This window comes from Hylobates moloch, unplaced genomic scaffold, assembly GCF_009828535.3.
Source record: "Hylobates moloch isolate HMO894 unplaced genomic scaffold, HMol_V3 SCAFFOLD_3, whole genome shotgun sequence".
Lineage (NCBI taxonomy): Eukaryota > Metazoa > Chordata > Mammalia > Primates > Hylobatidae > Hylobates > Hylobates moloch.
The window spans coordinates 67,916,483-67,935,927 of NW_026652278.1; the positions used below are offsets into that span (position 1 = coordinate 67,916,483).

A 19,445-nucleotide genomic window follows, 5' to 3' on the forward strand; every position below is an offset into this window, starting at 1 on the left:
TTTTTTTTTTTGAGACGGAGTTTTTTGCTCTTGTCATCCAGGCTGGAGTGCAATGGCATGATCTCAGCTCACTGCAACCTCCGCTTCCTGGGTTCAAGCAATTCTCCTGCCTCAGCCTCCCAAGTAGCTGGGACTACAGGCACCTGCCACCACAGCCGGCTAATTTTTATATTTTTAGTAGAGGCAGGGTTTCCCCACATTGGCCAGGCTGGTGTCAAACTCCTGACCTCAGGTGATTCACCTACCTCAGCCTCTCAAAGGGCTGGGATTACAGGCGTGAGCCACTGCACCCGGCCCATTTATGGTAAATATTATTAGATTATTTTTGGAAGGGGACTAAATGCAAAGTTTTTAAAAACTCAAGAACTCTCAGGTATAAAAGATGAATGTGCCATTATAAGCAGGTAATTCTCAAAAGAAACTTCCAAATTATTAATAAGTATGTGTAAAAATGTTTCACTACACAATTTACAATGTGGATTAAAATTAAAATGAGAACTTTTCTCCCCATCAAAATAGCAAAAATAAAAAAGTATTGTGATGGTGAATATGTGAAGAAACAGTAGTCTCATATATCACTTACAGAACTGTAAATTTTTTGGAAGGCAATTTGGGGATATTTATCTAAAGTCTTAAAAATACATGTAATAAATAGTCTCCAAGGTAGAAGCTGCTATTTCCTTTCATCTTTCTTTGAGTATAATGCTGTTCACATCAAGAGGTAAAGTCTAGATGTCAGCAAAACGACAGAGCAGGTAACTCTAAACTCCCATCCCGCCAGATAAACTTAAAAAAGAAAAACACCAGAAACTGAAACTGTCAGAACCAACTTGTTAGAATGTTGGGAAAAAATGGTTTACAGTAACGAAGAGAATGCTGAATCCAGAAAAAGGCGATTCTAAATCGGCAGGAAAGCTTTGTGGCATTTTTACTTGCTCTTGCTCCACTGCACACTGCATCCCCAGCTCAGCAGCAGTCTCAATGGTGGCAGCCTGGATTTCTAGTGTGGCACACTAGTCCCTGATTCTGGAGGGAGCAGAGCAGACCTTATTCTCAAATTACTGTATTTGTTCTAGCTTGTCTGGGACTGCCTGAGAGTCTGGTGCAAGGCACTCATCTCTGTTTCTCCTACTCAGTGTGGAAAAGCACTGAAACCTACACAAGGCGGAAAAGTATTGTTCAAAAACATTGTAAGGTTATCAAATCCCCAAAGCTGTTTGGGGCAAAGCATTATGGTTGAGACATACAATAGACCACCTAAAGCCTGAGAAAAAAGCTGGAGAGTTTCTTTGGAAATTAGAGCATTCAAAAGTACTTGTGTGTACTGGGAAATTCAGATAGCCACATGTATGCCCAGGACAGGATGTATGCTTAAAGTTGACCAGAGAAGACCCTATGCTTTCACTACTGATTGATCTACAGGTTCAGTATAAGCAGGAAGTAAAGGCTGAGGCAGAAATATAAATGGCCTGCTTAAATGTTAAAAGAATGCCTCAGCACAGAGCCATCTGTAAAGATTGGCAGAAAAGATTTTTTGTTTTGTTTTTGTTTGTATTTAGATCCTGGCATTCAAGGATATCTGTCAAAACACTGGCTGAACACAAGTTACACCTTCAACAATAAACAGCAGCTAAACGTAGCGAAGGGAAAAGTTTGATTTCCAAAATTCCCACATGATAGTATCCACATGTCCAGTTTTCAACAATGATAAAATACAAATAGTACAAATAAATAAAAGTATGACTCTTTCAAAGAAAAAAATATAGAAATTCTCCCTAAAGAAGCCCAGGCATCAAACTTACTACATTAAATCAACTTTCAAGTACATTAAATCAACTTACAAGCACATTAAATCAACTTTCCTATACACACTCAAAGAGCTCAAGGAAGCCACGGACAAAACAAAGAGAAAAAAGGAAAGCAATGTATGAACAAAATTAGAGTATCAGTAGAAATAGAAATTATTTTTTAAAAAAGCAAGAAGTTTGGAGCTTAAAAGTACAGTATTTGGAATAAAAAATTCACTAAAGGGTTCAACAGCAGATTTGATCAGGCAGAAGAAAGAATCGGCAAAACTGAAGATGGAACGATTAAAATAATTCAGTCTGAGGAACAGAAAGAAAAAAGAATGAAGAAAAGTGAACAGAATTTAAGACCTATAGGATGCCAACAAGCTGACCAGTATACACATTATGGAAGTTCTGGAAGAAATTTCCCCCTTTCTAGAGAAGAAAGGGGGAAGAAAGAATTTTGAAGAAATAATGGCCCAAAACTTCCCAAATTTGGTGAAAGATATGAATCAACACATCCAAGAAACTTAATAAACTCCAAGCAGGAAAAACTCATATGTCCACACTAAAACACACCATAGTCAAATTGTCAAAACACAAAGACAAAGAAAAAATATCAAAAACAGCAACAGCGGTGTGACTTGTCACATACAAGTGATCCTCAATAAGATTAACAGCTGATTTCTTATCAAAACGACGGAGGCCAGAAGTCACTGAGATGACATATTTAAAGTCTGAAAGAAAAAAAATTGACAACTAAGAATTCTACATCCAGGTGTCTCATGCCTATAATCCCAGCACTTTGGGAGGCTGAGGAGGGATGACCACTTGAGGCCAAGAGATTGAGACCAGCCTGGGAAACATAGTGAGACTATGTCTCTACAAAAATTACAGAAAAAAAAGGTAAAAGAATTCTATATCCAGTAAATTATCCTTCAAAAGTGAAGAAGACATTAAGACAATCCCAGATAAACAAAATTAAGACAGTTTGATAATAGGACCTACCTCATAAGGAATGCTAAAGGGAGTCCTTCAGGCTGAAATGACAGGACACTAGTCAGTAACTTGAAGCCAGATGAAGGAATAAAGAACACTAGTAAAGGTAAATATGAAAGCCAGTATTATTGTACTTTCAACTTGTAACTCCTCTTTCTCTTCTTTTTTTGATGACAAATGCATAAAATAATAATGATAAGTCTATGTTAACAGGCACACAATAGATAAATATGTAATCTGTGACAGTAACAAGGTAACGGGAGGGATGGAGATGTATAGGAGCAGAGTGTACAGTACTAAAATTAAGTTTGTATTCAAACAAAGCTGTTACAGGTTTAAGATGCTAATTGTTGTCTCCAAGTTAATTACTAAGACAACAACTAAAAAAATATACAGAAAAGGAAAGAAGAGGGAAATCCAAATGGTATACTGCAAAAAATCAACTAAATATAAAAAGGCAGCAATAAAGGAACTGAAGAACAAACAAATAAGACATGTAGAAAACAAACAGATAAATGGCAGAAGTAAATCCTTTTCTATCAGTAATCACATTAAATGTAAATGGATTAAACTTTCCTATTAAAAAGCAGACACTGGCAGATTAGATTAGAAAAACTCACACAGAATCCATCTATCTGCTGTCTACAAGATACTCCCTTTAGATATAAGGACAGAAGGAAGTCAAAGGTAGGATAAAATCAGATATTCCATACAAATAGTAAAAAAGAGCTGAGATGGCTATATTGTCAGACAAAATAAACTTCAATAAAGAGAGGGTACAAGAGACAAATAAGGACATTAAATATTGATAAAAGGTTCAATACAGCAATAAAATACAACATTTATAAACATATACAACAGAACCCCATACAACATTTATAAACATATACAACAGAACCCCAAAATTTATAAAGCAAAAACTGGCAGAATTGAAGGGAGAAACTGATAGTCCTACAATAATAGAGACTTCAATACTCTACTTTCAATAATGGATAAAACAACCAGACAGGAGATTAATAAAAAAATTAAGGATTTGGGCCAGGCATGGTGGTTCATGCCTGTAATCCTAGCACTTTGGGAGGCTGAGGTGGGCAGATTGCCTGAGCTCAGGAGTTCGAGACCAGCCTGGGCAACACAGTGAAACTCCATCTCTACTAAAATACAAAAAAAAAAAAAAAAAAAAATGCTGGGCGTGGCAGTGTGCTCCTATAGTCCCAGCTACTTAGGAGGCTGAGGCAGGAGAATTGCTTGAACCCAGCAGGCAGAGGTTGCAGTGAGCCAAGATCATGCCACTGCACTCCAGCCTGGGTGACAGAGCGAGACTCTATCTAAAAAAAGAAAGAAAGAAAGAAAGGATTTGAACAACCCTATAAACCAATTAGACCTAACAGACATATATAGAACATTCCACCCAATAACAACAGATTACACATTCTTCTCAAGTGCACATAGAACATTCTGCAGGGTATACCATATGTCAGGCCACAAAACAAGTATCAATAAATTTTAAAAGATTGAAATCATGGCTGAGCATGATGGCTCATGCCTGTAATCCCATCAATTTGGGAGGCTGAAGCGGGCAGATCACCTGAGGTCGGGAGTTCGAGACCAGCCTGACCAACATGGAGAAACCCCGTCTCTATTAAAAATACAAAATTAGCCAGGTGTGATGGCGCATGCCTGTAATCCTAGCTACTCAGGAGGCTGAGGCAGGAGAATCATTTGAACCCAGGAGGCAGAGGTTGCCATGAGCTAAGATCACACCATTGCACTCCAGCTTGGGCAACAAGAGTGAAACTCTGTCTCAAAAAAAAAAAAAAAAAAAAAAAAGATTGAAATTATATGAAGCATATTTTCTGATCACAATGAAATAAAACTAAAACTCAGTAACAGAAGACTTAAAATTAAGAAAATAAGAATATTAAATAACTGAAATAAGAAAATTTAAGCAACACATTCAACCAATGGTTCAAAGAAGAAATCACAAGAGAAATGAAAAAAAAAAACCTTTAGACAAATGAAAACAAAAACCAAATAAAAAGTTATGAAATGCAGTGAAAGCAGTGCTCAGAGGGAAATATATAGTTCTCTACACATACACTAAAGAAGAAGAAAACTCAAAATCAATAACATAACTGTATACTTTAAGGAACTAGCAAAAGGGGGGCACACTATGCCCAAAGCTAGCAGAAGACATAATAAAAGAAAAAATGAAGATTAGAGTAACAACAAATTAGAGAATAGAAAACTAATGGAGAAAATCAATAAGCTTTAAAAGTTGGTTTTTCAAAAAGATCAACAAGATTGACAAACTTTTAGCAAGATTGACTAAGAAAAGAGAGAAGACATGAAAGTGGAAACATTACTACCAATTTTAGAGGGATAAAAAGGAGTATTAGAATACTATGAACAATTGTACGCGAACAAGTTGAATAACCCAGATGAATGCACAGTTTCCTAGTAACACATAAGCAAAGAACTATGGTACAATATAAACAGTTTTTTAAAATTACATATATGTATATGTAACATGCGTGTGTGTGTTTATGTGTGTATGTGTAATATAGGGGGCTTTAAAATAACTCCAGAAGGATAACAACACCAAGATGTTAAAAGCAGTTATCACTAGGTGAGTAGAGATCTGGAAGTTTTTATTTTTTAATTTTTAAAAATTTTAATTATTAAAATTTTTTATAGAGACGGGGTCTCACTATGTTGCCCAAGCTGGTCTCAAACCTCTGGGCCGAAGTGATCCTCTTGCCTTGGCCTTTCAAAGTGCTGGGGTTACATGAATGAGCTACCACACCTGGCCTTGGGTATTTTTATATACTTTCTTGTTCATCCGTATTTCCTAACAATTTTTTATTGATTTTTTTAGAGATAGAGTCTTTCTCTGTCTCCCAGGCCGGAGTGCAGTGGTGCGATCTCGGCTCACTGCAACCTCCGCCTCCCAGGTTCAGGCAATTCTCCTGCCTCAGCCTCCTGAGTAGCTGAGATTACAGATGCATGCTGCCTTGCCCGGCTAATTTTTTGTATTTTAGGAGAAACGGGGTTTCACCGTGTTGCCCAGGCTGGTCTCAAACTCCTGAGCTCAGGCAATCCCCACACCTCAGCCTCCCAAACTGCTAGGATTACAGGCATGAGCCACCACACCCAGCTTCCTAAAAATTTTTATAATGAGCATGCAATGCTTTTGTGATAAGGTAACAACAATAACAACAACAACAAAAACTTCCTCTAGAAAAAAACCAGATAACCCCTGCTGAGCCCAAGGGAAATTACAATCGGGGGGACAATCTGACTTCCTCTTATTTACACCCAAATTGTACAAAACTAGTATAAGCACCATAGCTACAAACCTTCTGGCTAGCTCCTCTGGCATTCGCTTTGGAACCAAGGCTTTGTCCAGCTGAATTTCCAACACAATGTATGTCCGTGCTTCTACATATTGCTGTAAAGACATTGTTTTCTTATTATTTCCAGAAAAAAATATATTTATGAAAAATTTAGTAACATAAGATGATGCTTACAATATAATAAGTGAGAAAACTGCATATATAACTACATATACATTGTGATCTCAACTGTTAAAATACTTTTCACATAGAAAAATAACTGGAAAGAAATATAGCAACAGTGGTTATCTCTTAGAGGAAAGGATTTTCAGTTTTATTCTTGGAAGCTTCTACAGTGTAACAGGGCTGAAGCCCTGTTTAACTTGTTCTCAATACTTTCCCAGGAACTGTTTTAAATGAATGCCTTTCTTTCTTCCAGCAACCTTCTTTCAGGTGGTCCTGCAGAAAAATTCTCTTCATAACCTTCTTACATTCCCACTCACAGTCTCCTCACTACCATCTACCAACTCCAACTGCTGGACAGCTCTACCCAGATTTTTGCCAGCATCCTAAATACATGTCCAAAATTGAATTTATTATTTCCCCAATGTCAATCTTTCTTGATTTTTCTCTTAATGGTGTTGTCATCCTTCCAGAAAGTGAGGCTTGCAACCCGAGTTATCCTTAACTTTTCTCATCAATACCCCCAAAGCTTCCCAATTGCAAACTCCTTGCCTCTCCAGGTTTCTGACTTTCTTTACTACAACCCCTGCCCTAAATAAAACTGTCATCAACACTCATCTATACTACAAGAAAAGCCTGCAGCCCTTACCCCACCTTCAATCTTTGTTTTCATACCCTTGCAAGAATTCCGACCTGAAACACACATGAGGTCTTATTTCTATGACTTTAAAACCTTTGATGTGAATCTCCAAGAAGAGGTTCAAGAATCTGTCATCAGCTACACAATGAAGTCCAAACTTTTAAATAAGCCTTTCAAGTCTTTCCATGACCTGATTCAGCCTCTTTCTTCTTTCCTAACTCTTTATAGAATCTCTCCTTTAATTTCTCTATATACCACACACTGTAATTAACTGACACAGCCTAAATTCTGCTCTTGCAAATTCTCTGTGTTGTTCTCTCTCAAGCTGCTCCCTGGTTCTGAAATGCCTCTCCCTCCATCTTCTTATGGCAAACAGGTCTCTTCATCTTTCACTACTTAGTATGGATATCATCTCCTCCATGAAGCTTTCCCTTAGACTTCCCCATCCTAATATTTGTCTCCTCAGAGCCCACACAGAACTTTTATTTGTACCTCTATTACAGCACTCATCAAAATTATATACTATGGTTAGTTATGCACCAGTTTGTTTCTCCTACCAGACGCTGAGTTTCCTGAAGACAGATGAATTAATGCTGCAGATGATGCATCTTTACATCCCTTATAATGTTTAACATAGTAGAATTAACAAAAGAGATAATATGTTAATGCTGGAAAGGACCTTAAAATTAACCTGGCACCAGTTCATTTTACAGAGTTTCAACAAGACAAAGAAATTTGCCCAAAGTCATAGACAACTAGTCATGGGCAAATATGGAATGATAACTAACATCCTGCCTGAGCATTTTCCACTGAAAATGCCTTGCTTAATAAAGGTCTGGTTAACTTAAACTTAATTTTCCAAACTTTATGCACAATTACCTGTCCTTCAGGATTGTGACTTAGAGGGGGTTCACCTTCCAAAGGAGTATCTGAGCTCTGAGATTTTATACTAGGTGCCTGCTGAAAGAAAATGAACACACCTCAAAAATTGAATTCCTATATGGTCTTCATAGTGACAAGAACAATGTTCTCTACACTGCATCAAAATGCAAACTAACTGCAGCCATAAAAAAGAATGAGTTCTTGTCTTTTGCAGGGATGGATGAAGCTGGAAACCATCATTCTCAGCAACTAACACAGGAACAGAAAACCAAATACCGCATGTTCTCACTCATAAGTGGGAGTTGAACCATGAAAACACATGGACACAGGGAGGAGAACATCACAAACCAGGTTCTGTTGGGGGTAAGGGCCAAGGGGAAGGAAGAGCATTAAGGACAAATACCTAATGCTATGCGGGGCTTAAAACCTAGATGGCGGGTTGACAGGTGCAGCAAACCACCATGGTACATGTGTACCTATGTAACAAACCTGCACATTCTGCACATGTATCCCACAACTTAAAGTAAAATTAAAAAAAAATGCAAACTAACATTGATACAAGTCACCAAGTGAGAAATCAGTGAACTCTGGAATGTAATCTAACAGGGAAAATCATCACCTTCTCAACAACCTACCACATCCCCAGGCCTAGGCCTTCCATCTATATCCTTTTCTTTCACTGGTTTATCTTCTTTCAGATTCTTAGAAACAGCCTGTTTGGACAGCAGAGAATTAATTCCTCCTATTTTATTATTATGAATCAAGTGATGGCCAATATCCCGGAAGAAGCTCAATAAACATTTGGTCTAAAAAACAAAAAAACAAACAAAAAAAAGCAATACATGAGACAAACTTGAAAGAAATACACGGTTTTTTTTTTGTTTTTTTTTTTTGTTTTTTTTTTAACCATTTAGTTTTCCAAACAATTTCAACATTTAACATCAGAGAGAGAGAAGGGACTTGAAAGACTTCATTGTATTTCCCTCCTTCTAGAACAGGTAAAACCACCACAGAAAGTTAGTTGCCCACTCTAGCATTTAAAGGATTTAGAGGAGACCTTACGACCTGACTTGATTCTCGCATCTCATAACTCTTGTAATCAGAATGCTTTTAATCTTTGACACAGAATTTCAAATTAGGCTAGACATGGTGGCTCACACCTGTAATCCCAGCACTTTGGCAGGAGGATTGTGTGAGCTCAGGAGTTCAAGACCAGCCTGGGTAAAATAGTGAGACTTCATCTCTACTAAAAACAAAACAAAAAAATCAGCGAGGTGGGCCGGGCATGGTGGCTCATGCCTGTAATCCCAGCACTTTGGGAGGCCGAGGCGGGTGGATCACGAGGTCAGGAGATCGAGACTATCCTGGCTAACACGGTGAAACCACGTCTCTACTAAAAATACAAAAAATTAGCCAGGCGTGGTGGCGGGTGCCTATAGTGCCAGCTACTCAGGAGGCTGAGGCAGGAGAATGGTGTGAACCTGGGAGGCGGAGCTTGCAGTGAGCCAAGATCGTGCCACTGCTCTCCAGCTTGGGCGATAAAGCGAGATTCTGTCTCAAAAAAAAAGAAAAAATCAGCGAGGTATGGTGGCACATGCCTGTGGTCCTAGCTACTGGGGAGGCTGAGGTGGGAGAATCACTTGAACCCAAGCAGTCAAGGCTACAGTGAGCCATGACTGCACCACTGCATTCCAGCCTGGGCTACACAGCAAGACTCTGTCTCAAAAAAAAAAAAAAAAAAAAAAACGGCCAGGTGCAGTGGCTCACACCTGTAATCCCAGCACTTTAGGGGGCCGAGGCAGGCGGATCATTTGAGACCAGAAGTTTAAGGCCAGCCTACCCAACATGGTGAAACGCTGTCTCTACTAAAAATACAAAAATTAGCCAGGTGTGGTGGCATGCACCTGTAATCCCAGCTACTGGGAAGGCTGAGGCAGGAGAATTACTTGAACCCGGGAGGCGGAGGTTGCAGTGACCTGAGATGGTGCACTGCACAGCAGCCTGGGCAATAGAGTGAGACTCCGTCTCAAAAAAAGAAAAAAAATTAAAATTAAATTCACTTCTATACAAGAAATAGTATCTATTTAGTTACCACTGACCTATCATTTATAATTGGAAGGATAAGGCAAGTTTAAAGTTCAAAGCAAAACCTTTGTATGGAAAAATTCAAACTATAGATAAATCACCAGAAAAGGATTTTACAACAATTTTTCCCTAAAAATTCTTTTTTGAAATAAACAATTTTTTAATTAAAGAATATGGATGATTCTCAAAATAATTTATGTTGAATGAAAAGGACCAGACCAAAGGAGGCCAGGCGAGAGGAGAGGGGTGGACAGAGGTGGGCAAAGGAATAATAGAAGACACAAAAAACTTTGGGGGGTAATGCGTGTATGTTCATTATCTTGATTGTGGTGATAGTTTCACAGATGTACAGATATGTCAAAACTTTAATATCGTACAATTTAAATATATGCAGTTTATTTATCAATTATACCTCAATAAAGCTGTTTGAAAACAACCCAACAATATTAATTGTAAATACTAAAAATCACTCACAATCCTACCACCTCTGTGATAAATACTGTATTTCATAGATTCAAAGACATAAGCTTTCTCAAATTTTAACATCTCTGGGGTATGTTCTATAATAAGAGTATTTCATATAAGTGGTATCATACAATACATAGTCTTTTGCATCTGCCTTCTTTCACTTAGCATGTTTTTGAGGTTCATCCATGCTATAGCATGTGTCAGTTGGTTCATTATTTTTTATTTTTTATTTTAGCTATTTATTTATTTGAGACAGAGTCTCACTCTGTCACCTAGACTGGAGTGCAGTGGCACAATCACAGCTCACTGCAACCTCTACCTTCTGGGCTCAAGCCATCAGCTCACCTCAGCCTCCTGAGTAGCTGGGACACAGGCACACGCCACCACCCCAGCTAATTTTTGTATTTTTTGTAAAGATAGGGTCTCCCCATGTTGCCCAGGCTTGTCTCAAACTCCTGGCCTCAATGATCTGCCCACCTTGGCCTCCCAAAGTGCTGGGATTACAGGTGTGAGCCACCACACCTGGCCCAAGTTTACTACTTTTTTAAAAAAACAGGCTGGGCATGGTTACTCACACCTGTAATCCCAGCACTTTGGGAAGCCGAGGCAGGAGGATTGTTTGAGCCCAGGAGTTTGATACCAGCCTGGGCAACACAGTGAGACTCTGTCTCTACAAAAAAAAAAATTTTTTGTTTTAATTAGCTGGATGTGGTGGCATATGCCTATAGTCCAGTTACTCAGGAGGCTAAGGCAAAGGATCACTTGAGCCCAGTGATCACTTGAGCCTAGTTCAAGGCTGCAGTGAGCTATGATAGTACCACTGCACTCTAGCCTGGGTGACAGAGTGAGACCCCATCTCAAAAAAAAAAAAAAAAACAGCTTTATTGAGATATTCACATATATACAATGTACACATTTAAAGTGCATGATTCAGTGATTTGGGGATTTTACATCATTAGTAGTTAATCTCTTTTCACTGCAAAATAGTATTCCCTTGTATAGATTTATCACATTTTGTTTATTCACTATCTGCAGACATTTGTATTATTGTGAGCTTTTAGCTATTACAAATAATGCTGCAATAAACATTCACATATATGTCTTCATGTAAATACAGGTTTTCTTTTCTCTTAGAAATTCCTAGAAATGATTTTTTGGGTTGTATGGTAAGTTTATACTTACCATAGATTTTCTTTTTTGTTGTTGTTGTTTTGAGACAGCGTCTCACTCTTGTCACCCAAGCTGGAGTGCAGTGGCATGATCACAGCTCATTGCAGCCTTGATTGCCTGCTGGGCTCAAGTGATCCACCTACCTCAGCCTCCCAAGTAGTGGGACCACAGGCATGCACAAACAACACACCCAGCCAATTTTTTAATTTTTTGTAGAGACGGAGTTTTGCCATTTTGCCAGGCTGGTCTCCAACTTCTGAGCTCAAGCAATCCTCTCATTTCAGCCTTCTAAAGTCCTGGGATTACAGGCTTGAGCCACTGCACCTGGCCAGATTTTCCATACAGTTGTCTTTTCAAGTATTGAGAGTAGGATACTAAAATTTCTAAATATTATTGCCAAATTGCCTATTTCTCCTTTCAATTCTGTTGGGTTTTGCTTCAAGTATTATGAGGTGATTGTGTTGTACTATTAAGTGTGTATATACTTATAATTGTCCTGTCTTCTTGATGAATTGATGCTTTAATCATTGTGACAGGCCATTCTGTCTTCAGTAATATGTATTTCTAGTCTTAAAAACTATTTTGTCTGGTATTATTGTAGTTACTCAGCTATTACATTTTCTGTTTCCATAGTATATCTTTTGTACCTTTTTACTTCAACCTTTTGTGTGTGTCTACTTTAAACAGTATATAGTTGAATCTTGATTTTTTTGTAAATCCAATTTAATAATTTCTATCCTTTTATCAGTGTGTTTAGATCACTTACATATAATATTATTGTTGAAATACTTAGATTTTTATTTTCCATGCTATTTGTTTTCTATATATCATCTGTTTTTTGTTGTTCTGTTCTTCCTTTAACTACCTTATGTTAAATAAATATTTGTGATATCCCATTTAATTCCTTTGTTGAGATATATATATATGATGTACACATAATATATATGTATATACAATATGTATTGACATACACATATATATGTGCATATGTGTATGTATACATGCACAATTTTCTTAGTGGTTACTTAGGGATTACAATATACATCCTAACTAATAACAATCTATTTCACATCAATACTAACTTAATTCTGGTAAAATACAGAAACTTTGCTCCACTATAGCTCCATTCTATCCTCCTTCTTTTATGCTATTATCATACAAATTAAATCTATATGTTAACCCAACAATATAGCTAATACTTTATCCAATCATGTCTTCTAAAGAAGTTAAGAGTAAAAATGAAAAAGATCTACTTCTAAACTCCTTTATATTAAGTTATAACCATTTCAAGTATTCCTCATTTCTTCTTATGGATTCAAGTTAGCAACTGGTGCCATTTCCTTTCAAGCTGAAAGACTTCCTTTAGTATTTCTTGCAAGGCATGTTTCCTAGCAACAAATTCTTTCAGCATTTATCTGGGGATGTCTTTATTTTGCCTTTGTTGTTTTTGTTTCTTTTATTGAGAGAAAGTCTCACTCTGTCATCTAGGCTGGAATGCAGTGGTGCGATCTTGGCTCACTATAACCTCCTGCCTCAGGAATTCTCCTGCCTCAGCCTCTTGAGCAGCTGGGATTACAGGTGCATGCCGCCATGCCCAGGTAACTTTTGTATTTTTAGTAGATACAGGGTCGCATCATGTTGGCCAGGCTGGTCTCAAACTCCTGACCTCAGGTGATCCACCCACCTCTACCTCCCAAAGTGCTGGGATTACAGGCATGAGCCACTGCACCCAGCCCTGCCTTTGTTTTCGGTTGGTAGTTTTTGTGTATGTGTGTTTTTCTTTCAGAATTTTGCATATGTTATTCCACTGCCTTCTGGCTTCCATTGTTTCAGATGAAAAATCAGTGGTTAACCATATTGATTCTCCCCTGTAAGTGATGAGTTGTTTTTCTCCTGTTGCATTCGTGATGTTCTCTTTGTCTCTCTCCTTCATTTGACTATACATAATGTGTATATTTTGGGTCTCTGTGTGCTGATCCTAACTGGGATTTTCTAAACTCCTTGGATCTGTAAATTCATGTCTTCATCAAATTTGGGATATTTTCAGACATTATGTCTTTATACTCTTCCCTCTTGGGACTCTTATTACATATTTGTTGGTTGCCTTCCACCAAGATTGCCATTTTGATGTAGTTTGGCTCTTTATCCTCTAGAAATCTCATGTTGAAATGTGATCCCCCTCCAGTGGGTGACAGAGTGAGAAGACCATGTCTCAAAAAAAAGGAAGAAAGAAAAAAGAAAAGAAATGTGATCCCCAATGTTGTAGGTAGGGCCTGGTGGGAGGTGTTAGGGTCATGGGGTAGATCTCTCATAAATGGCTTGGTGCTATACTTGAAGTAACGAGTTTTCACTCTGTTAGTTACAAAGAGATCTGCTTGTTAAAAAATAATCCGGCACTGCTCTCCTCTCTTTTATGCTCTTTCTCTCACCATGTGACATGCCTGCTTCCCCTTTGCCTTCCATCATGATTGTAATGAGACAGAGTAGGGATGGGGCTTGGCATTCAGCTCACCCCCACTGGATCATCTTTCATGCATTCTTGAGCTAAAGGTGAGGGTGGGGAAGGCAGAGCAGCCCCAGACAAGAAGGCCTCAAACTCCTTAGCTTTTCATGCATTAGCACTTCTCAACTTGTTGATGCTTTTGGTCAATTTCAAGGATGGTGAAATTACTTTTTGTCCATTTGTCCAGCTTTATGGTTGCTTTTATGGGGAGATGATTTGTCAACCTCCTCACTTGGCCATAGCCAGAGATATTTCCTTTCCAATGTTTTCTATATATTTTTTAAATTATTGTGAAAAAATGTGATCACATTTATATTTTGACTTTCATTTAACAGACTATCATTTGCATTCTTTCATGTTTTAAAATTTTTCATGAGGATAATTTTTAATATATGCACAATATTCCCCATCATATGTGTATAATAAAAGCAATAGTTAAAATTTTCTGTGTGCCAACTACATTCCTAGTGCTTTATATATTTCATCTCATTTAGTAGGTAAAACAATTCTAGGAAACAAGCATTGCCTCCATTTTACTGATGAATACGGTAAAGGTGAGACAAATTTAGTCACTTGCCTGAAGTCATCCAGCTAGTAAATGGCAGTTCCAGAATTCAAACTCTAGGCTGCCTGAGTGGGTTATCAAACCTCATAACTTTTCTATTATGATACACTGTTTCCCTCAGATTCAACAAGAGTATCTTCATATAGAAAGGTTTGGATACATTTCCAGTTATTCCCTTGAAATAGTTTCCTAGAAGTAGAAGTCCTATTGGAAAAGATATAAGTATTTCAAGCTTTTGAATACATATGGACAATAAATTTTTTGCAAAAAGTTTTTACCAATTACGCTTCTACTAGCAGTGAATGAAAGTTGTTTTACTGAGATGGAGCAAGGATCCTCTTTTTAGAGGCCTGTGCTCCCTAGGCATGGAAATAATGGAAAATTCTGAAGTTCCTTCAAGAGAAATTCTAGGTACCTAGCTAGCCCCAGAAATAAATAAGTAACTTAAACAAGAAGGTAATAGTAGCCTAAAACAATAGCCAAGGAAGTTAAAGTTCAAGAGATGTTTGCCTTATAGAAACTAAACGTAACGTCTTAACATATGTCCCTGAGTTTCTTTCTGAGCCTCAGACCCCACTGAGAAACCACTGACAGGATCAGCCAGCACTCAGATCAGCTGAATGGATCAGCCCCCAGCTAAGGAGGAAGTGAAGACTCAACTATATGGTCCTTTGTTCTAAATTTCTTCCTGGGGTGCTTGGAGAAAGTCACTCCCCCTAGCCAGTTAACATTTTTCTATGACCCCAAATTTTTTAACAAAGCCTCTCTTCCTTAACAATTGCAAATCAGAAAATCTTAGAATCTACCTACCACTTGCAACCCCCCCACCCCCGCCTCAACATATCCTGCCCTTTTAAGCTTAAACCAATGTGTAACTTGCATATATTGATTTATGATTTTGCCTGTAGCTTCTGCTTTCCTGAAATTTACCTCTGCCTTTAAAAATCATTGCCTGCAAGCCATCAGGGAAGTCAGGATTTGATAATTTAGCGCCTGGTCTTTCTTGCTTGACACCGTACAATGAAAGCCTTTCCTTCTATCACTGCAAACCTTGGTGCATATATGCGGTTTTACTGTACCAGGTGAGCAAACATCAGTTTGGTTCTATAACATTATCACACCTTTACCACCAATGGGCATTATCATATTTTAAAGAATTGTCAAACTTTTCAAGTAAAATGATAACTACCGTTATTTAAATTTATAATTCCTTGATTAATAAATAAGGTCAGATGTCTCTTCTTATATCTGTTGGCCATTGACACTTCTTTTGTGAACTGCTATTTCACATACCTTGCCCATTAAGAAAAAATTTGTTATTCTTTTTTTTTTTTTTTTTTTGAGACGGAGTCTCGCTCTGTCGCCCAGGCTGGAGTGCAGTGGTGCAATCTCGGCTCACTGCAAGCTCCGCCTCCCGGGTTCACGCCATTCTCCTGCGTCACCCTCCTGAGTAGCTGGGACTACAGGCGCCCACCACCACGCCCAGATAATTTTTTTGTATTTTTAGTAGAGACGGGGTTTCACTGTGTTAGCCAGAATGGTCTCGATCTCCTGACCTTGTGATCCACCCGCCTCAGCCTCCCAAAGTGCTGGGATTACAGGCGTGAGCCACTGCACCCGGCAAAAATTTGTGATTCTTCTAGATTGAAAAAACTACTATATTTCAGGAATAGTAGCTATCTCTCAGGAAACTACGGTATTTCAGAAATAGTAGCTATCTTTCTGATGTGTATTCAAATATTTTCCCTAATTCTTCAGTTACATTGTAATTTTATGAAGGTTTATTATATATATAGAAACTTGATGTTTTTGGTAAACGAAATACTTTCTTTCATACTTTTCACTGCTTTCAAGCCTATGAAGTTTTCTCTTAATTCATATCTTTAATATTCATTTTTATAGTCTTCACATTTAACTTATTTTAATGAATTCATTTGAAATTTAATTTGATCTATGTTATATGTAACATTTGCATTCTTTTCTCTCTTTTTTTATTTTTAATTTTTTTTTGAGACAAGGTCTCACTCTGTCACTCAGGTAGAGTACAGTAGCACAATCACAGCTCACTGCAGCCTTGACCTCCTTGGCTCAATTGATCCTCCTACCTCAGCCTCTGGAGTAGCTGGGACTACAGGAATGTGCCACCATGCTCTGCTAATTAAAAAAAATTTTTTTTTTGTAGAGATAGGGTCCCACTATTTTGCCCTGGCTGGTCTTGAACTCCTGGGCTCAAGTGATCCTCCCACCTCAGCCTCCTGAAGTGCTAGGATTACAGGTGTGAGCCACCATGCCCAGCCTTCTTTCCCATTTAACTATCTATAAAGCATTAATAATTATCCTTTTTTTTTTTTTTTTTTCTTGAGATGGGAGTCTCGCTCTGTCTCCAGGCTGGAGTGCAGTGGCACAATCTCGGCTCACTGCAACCTCTGCTTCCCAGGTTCAAGCAATTCTCCTGCCTCAGCCTCCCGATAGCTGGAACTACAGGCACACAACATCACGCCCAGCAAATTTTTGTATTTTTAGTAGAGACAGGGTTTCACCATGTTGGCCAGGATGGTCTCAAGCTCTTGACCTCAGGTGATCTGCCCACCTCGGCCTCCTAGAGTGCTGGGATTATAGGCATGGCCTATAAAGTATTAATATTTTTAATGGCTGCATATTTCATCATTTTTATTTACTATGATTTACTAAGCCTTCCTCTATTAGTAAACATTTAACCTCATTTTTAGCTTTTGCTATTATAGGTTTTGAAAAGTTTTCATGAATATGAGATTTTTGAACCTATTAAATTATGTCCTTAAAATAAATTCCTAGCCAGGTGCAGTGGCTCATGCCTGTAATCCCAGCACTTTGGGAGGCCAAGGTGGGTGGATCACTTGAGGTCAGGAGTTCGAGACCAGCCTGTCTAACATGGTGAAACCCCATTTCTACTAAAAATACAAAAAATTAGCCGGGCGTGGTAGCAGGCACCTGTAATCCCAGCTACTTGGGAAGCTGAGGCAGGAGAATTGCTTGAACCTGGGAGGCAGAGGTTGCAGTGAGCCGAGATCATGCCATTGCACTCCAGCTTGGGCAACAGAGCGAGACTCCATCTCAAAAATAAATAAATAAATAAATTCCTATAAATGTGGCTTCTAGTTCAAAAGATACTGATGTAGAAACTGTTTACTAGTCAGTTAGTGTATAACTAGATGATGGGGTTTTCATAAATTTATTATTGAAAAATAGCTGTCTTAATAACAGTGACATAATAATACATTTTTGTTATTGTTGTGTGTTTTACAAAGCCTCATTTTCTCCTAGGAAGCAACATGATGAAACTGACTTTTTGCTTGAATATATGATTTTAACATTTTTACACCTAAAAATGAAAAAAGAAAACATATTATAGTTCATATTCTAGTTCATTAATTATCACATGGATTTCAGTTTTTCCATACTTAACAACAACAGACTTTTTTTTTTCTTTTTCTTATATATATTTTTTAAGACAGAGTCTTGCTCTGTCGCCCAGGCTGGAGTGCAGTGGTACAATTTCGGCTCACTGCAACCTCCACCTCCCAGGTTCAAGCAATTCTCTTGCCTCAGCCTCCCGAGTGGCTGGGATTACAGGTGCCTGCCACCACACTCGGCAAATTTTTGTATTTTCAGTAGAGACGGGTTTTTGCCATGTTGGCCAGGCTGGTCTCCAACTCTCGGCCTCAGGCAATCTGCCTGCCTCAGCCTCCCACAGTGCTGGGATTACAGGTGTGAGCCACCACACCCAGTCACACTTAAAATGCTAAAAGTTTTGTATCCAAATTTATTGAGGTAAAATTAAAGTACAATAAAAATAAACCATACATATTTAAAGTATATCATTTCATCAATTTTGACATATGTATATACCTATGAAACTATCACCACAATCAAGATAACCATCATTTCCATCATCTCTAATATTTTCCTCTCATTCCTTTGTAATACATCCCTCCTTCTATCCCTGTTCCCAGGTAAACATTAATCTGCTTTTTATCAATACAGATAAATTACTTTCCCAGAATTGCATATAAATGTAATTATATAGAATGTACTTTTCAAGACCCTGTCTCTATTTTTAAAAAAATTTTTAAAAAGCCAGGCACAGTGGTGCACATCTGTAGTCCCAGCTATTCAAAAGGCTGAGGCAGGAGGATCCCTTGAGCCCAGGAATTTGAGGCCGTAGTGAGCTATGATTGTGCCACTGCACTCCAAAGTGAGACCCACATCTCTTAAAAAAAAAAGTACTCTCTTTTCTCTCTTTTGTCTGGCTTCTTTCATTTAGCATAATGCATTTGAGATTCATCTGTGCTGTTGCATGTATCATTAGCTCATTTCTTTTTATTGTTGAGTAGTATTCCATTGTACAGAGGTACCACACAATTTGTTTTTCTGTGTTCTCTGTTCACCTGTTGATAGATATTCAGGTTTTCAGTTTTTGTCTTTTCATTATCCTAAATTTTTTAAGGTCCAATTCAGAATGACTGTAAGGCTATATATTTAATATCCTAGTATACCAACTTGTTCTAAATATCAATTGCAAAGATGTATATGCTAAAGATGTAAGTAAACAGATATATAAAGGATAAATTACCATGATGCTTTTTATGCAATTTTTTCTTACCTTTTCATGGACTACACTGTCTAGGTAAGGGTAAACATGAAAAGCTCCCCGAATTCTCTTCACACCTGGATACAACAATGGGACCATATTAACATAAGCCACACCATGAAACGAAAGCTGACCTTCTTCATCAGTCTAAAGGAATAAAACCAGAGAGTTATTAGTGCTATAAGCAATATAATATAA

General features: G+C 38.0%; 1 protein-coding gene across 6 annotated transcripts in view; it reads right to left on the bottom strand.

Moving 5' to 3' along the window:
- CFAP70 (cilia and flagella associated protein 70) overlaps positions 1-19,445 on the bottom strand; it is a 102,886-nt gene that overhangs the window by 51,940 nt on the left and 31,501 nt on the right. For 5 of the 6 annotated variants that reach the window (XM_032139801.2, XM_058436337.1, XM_058436339.1 and 2 more), the window contains 4 exons: positions 19,260-19,394; positions 8,462-8,632; positions 7,824-7,904; positions 6,146-6,237 (listed from right to left, as the gene is read on the bottom strand). In XM_032139801.2, the coding sequence (XP_031995692.1) occupies positions 6,146-6,237; positions 7,824-7,904; positions 8,462-8,632; positions 19,260-19,394 (479 nt within the window). The remainder of the gene's footprint in view (positions 1-6,145; positions 6,238-7,823; positions 7,905-8,461; positions 8,633-19,259; positions 19,395-19,445) is intronic. The other variant, XM_058436338.1, reaches the window with a different exon arrangement.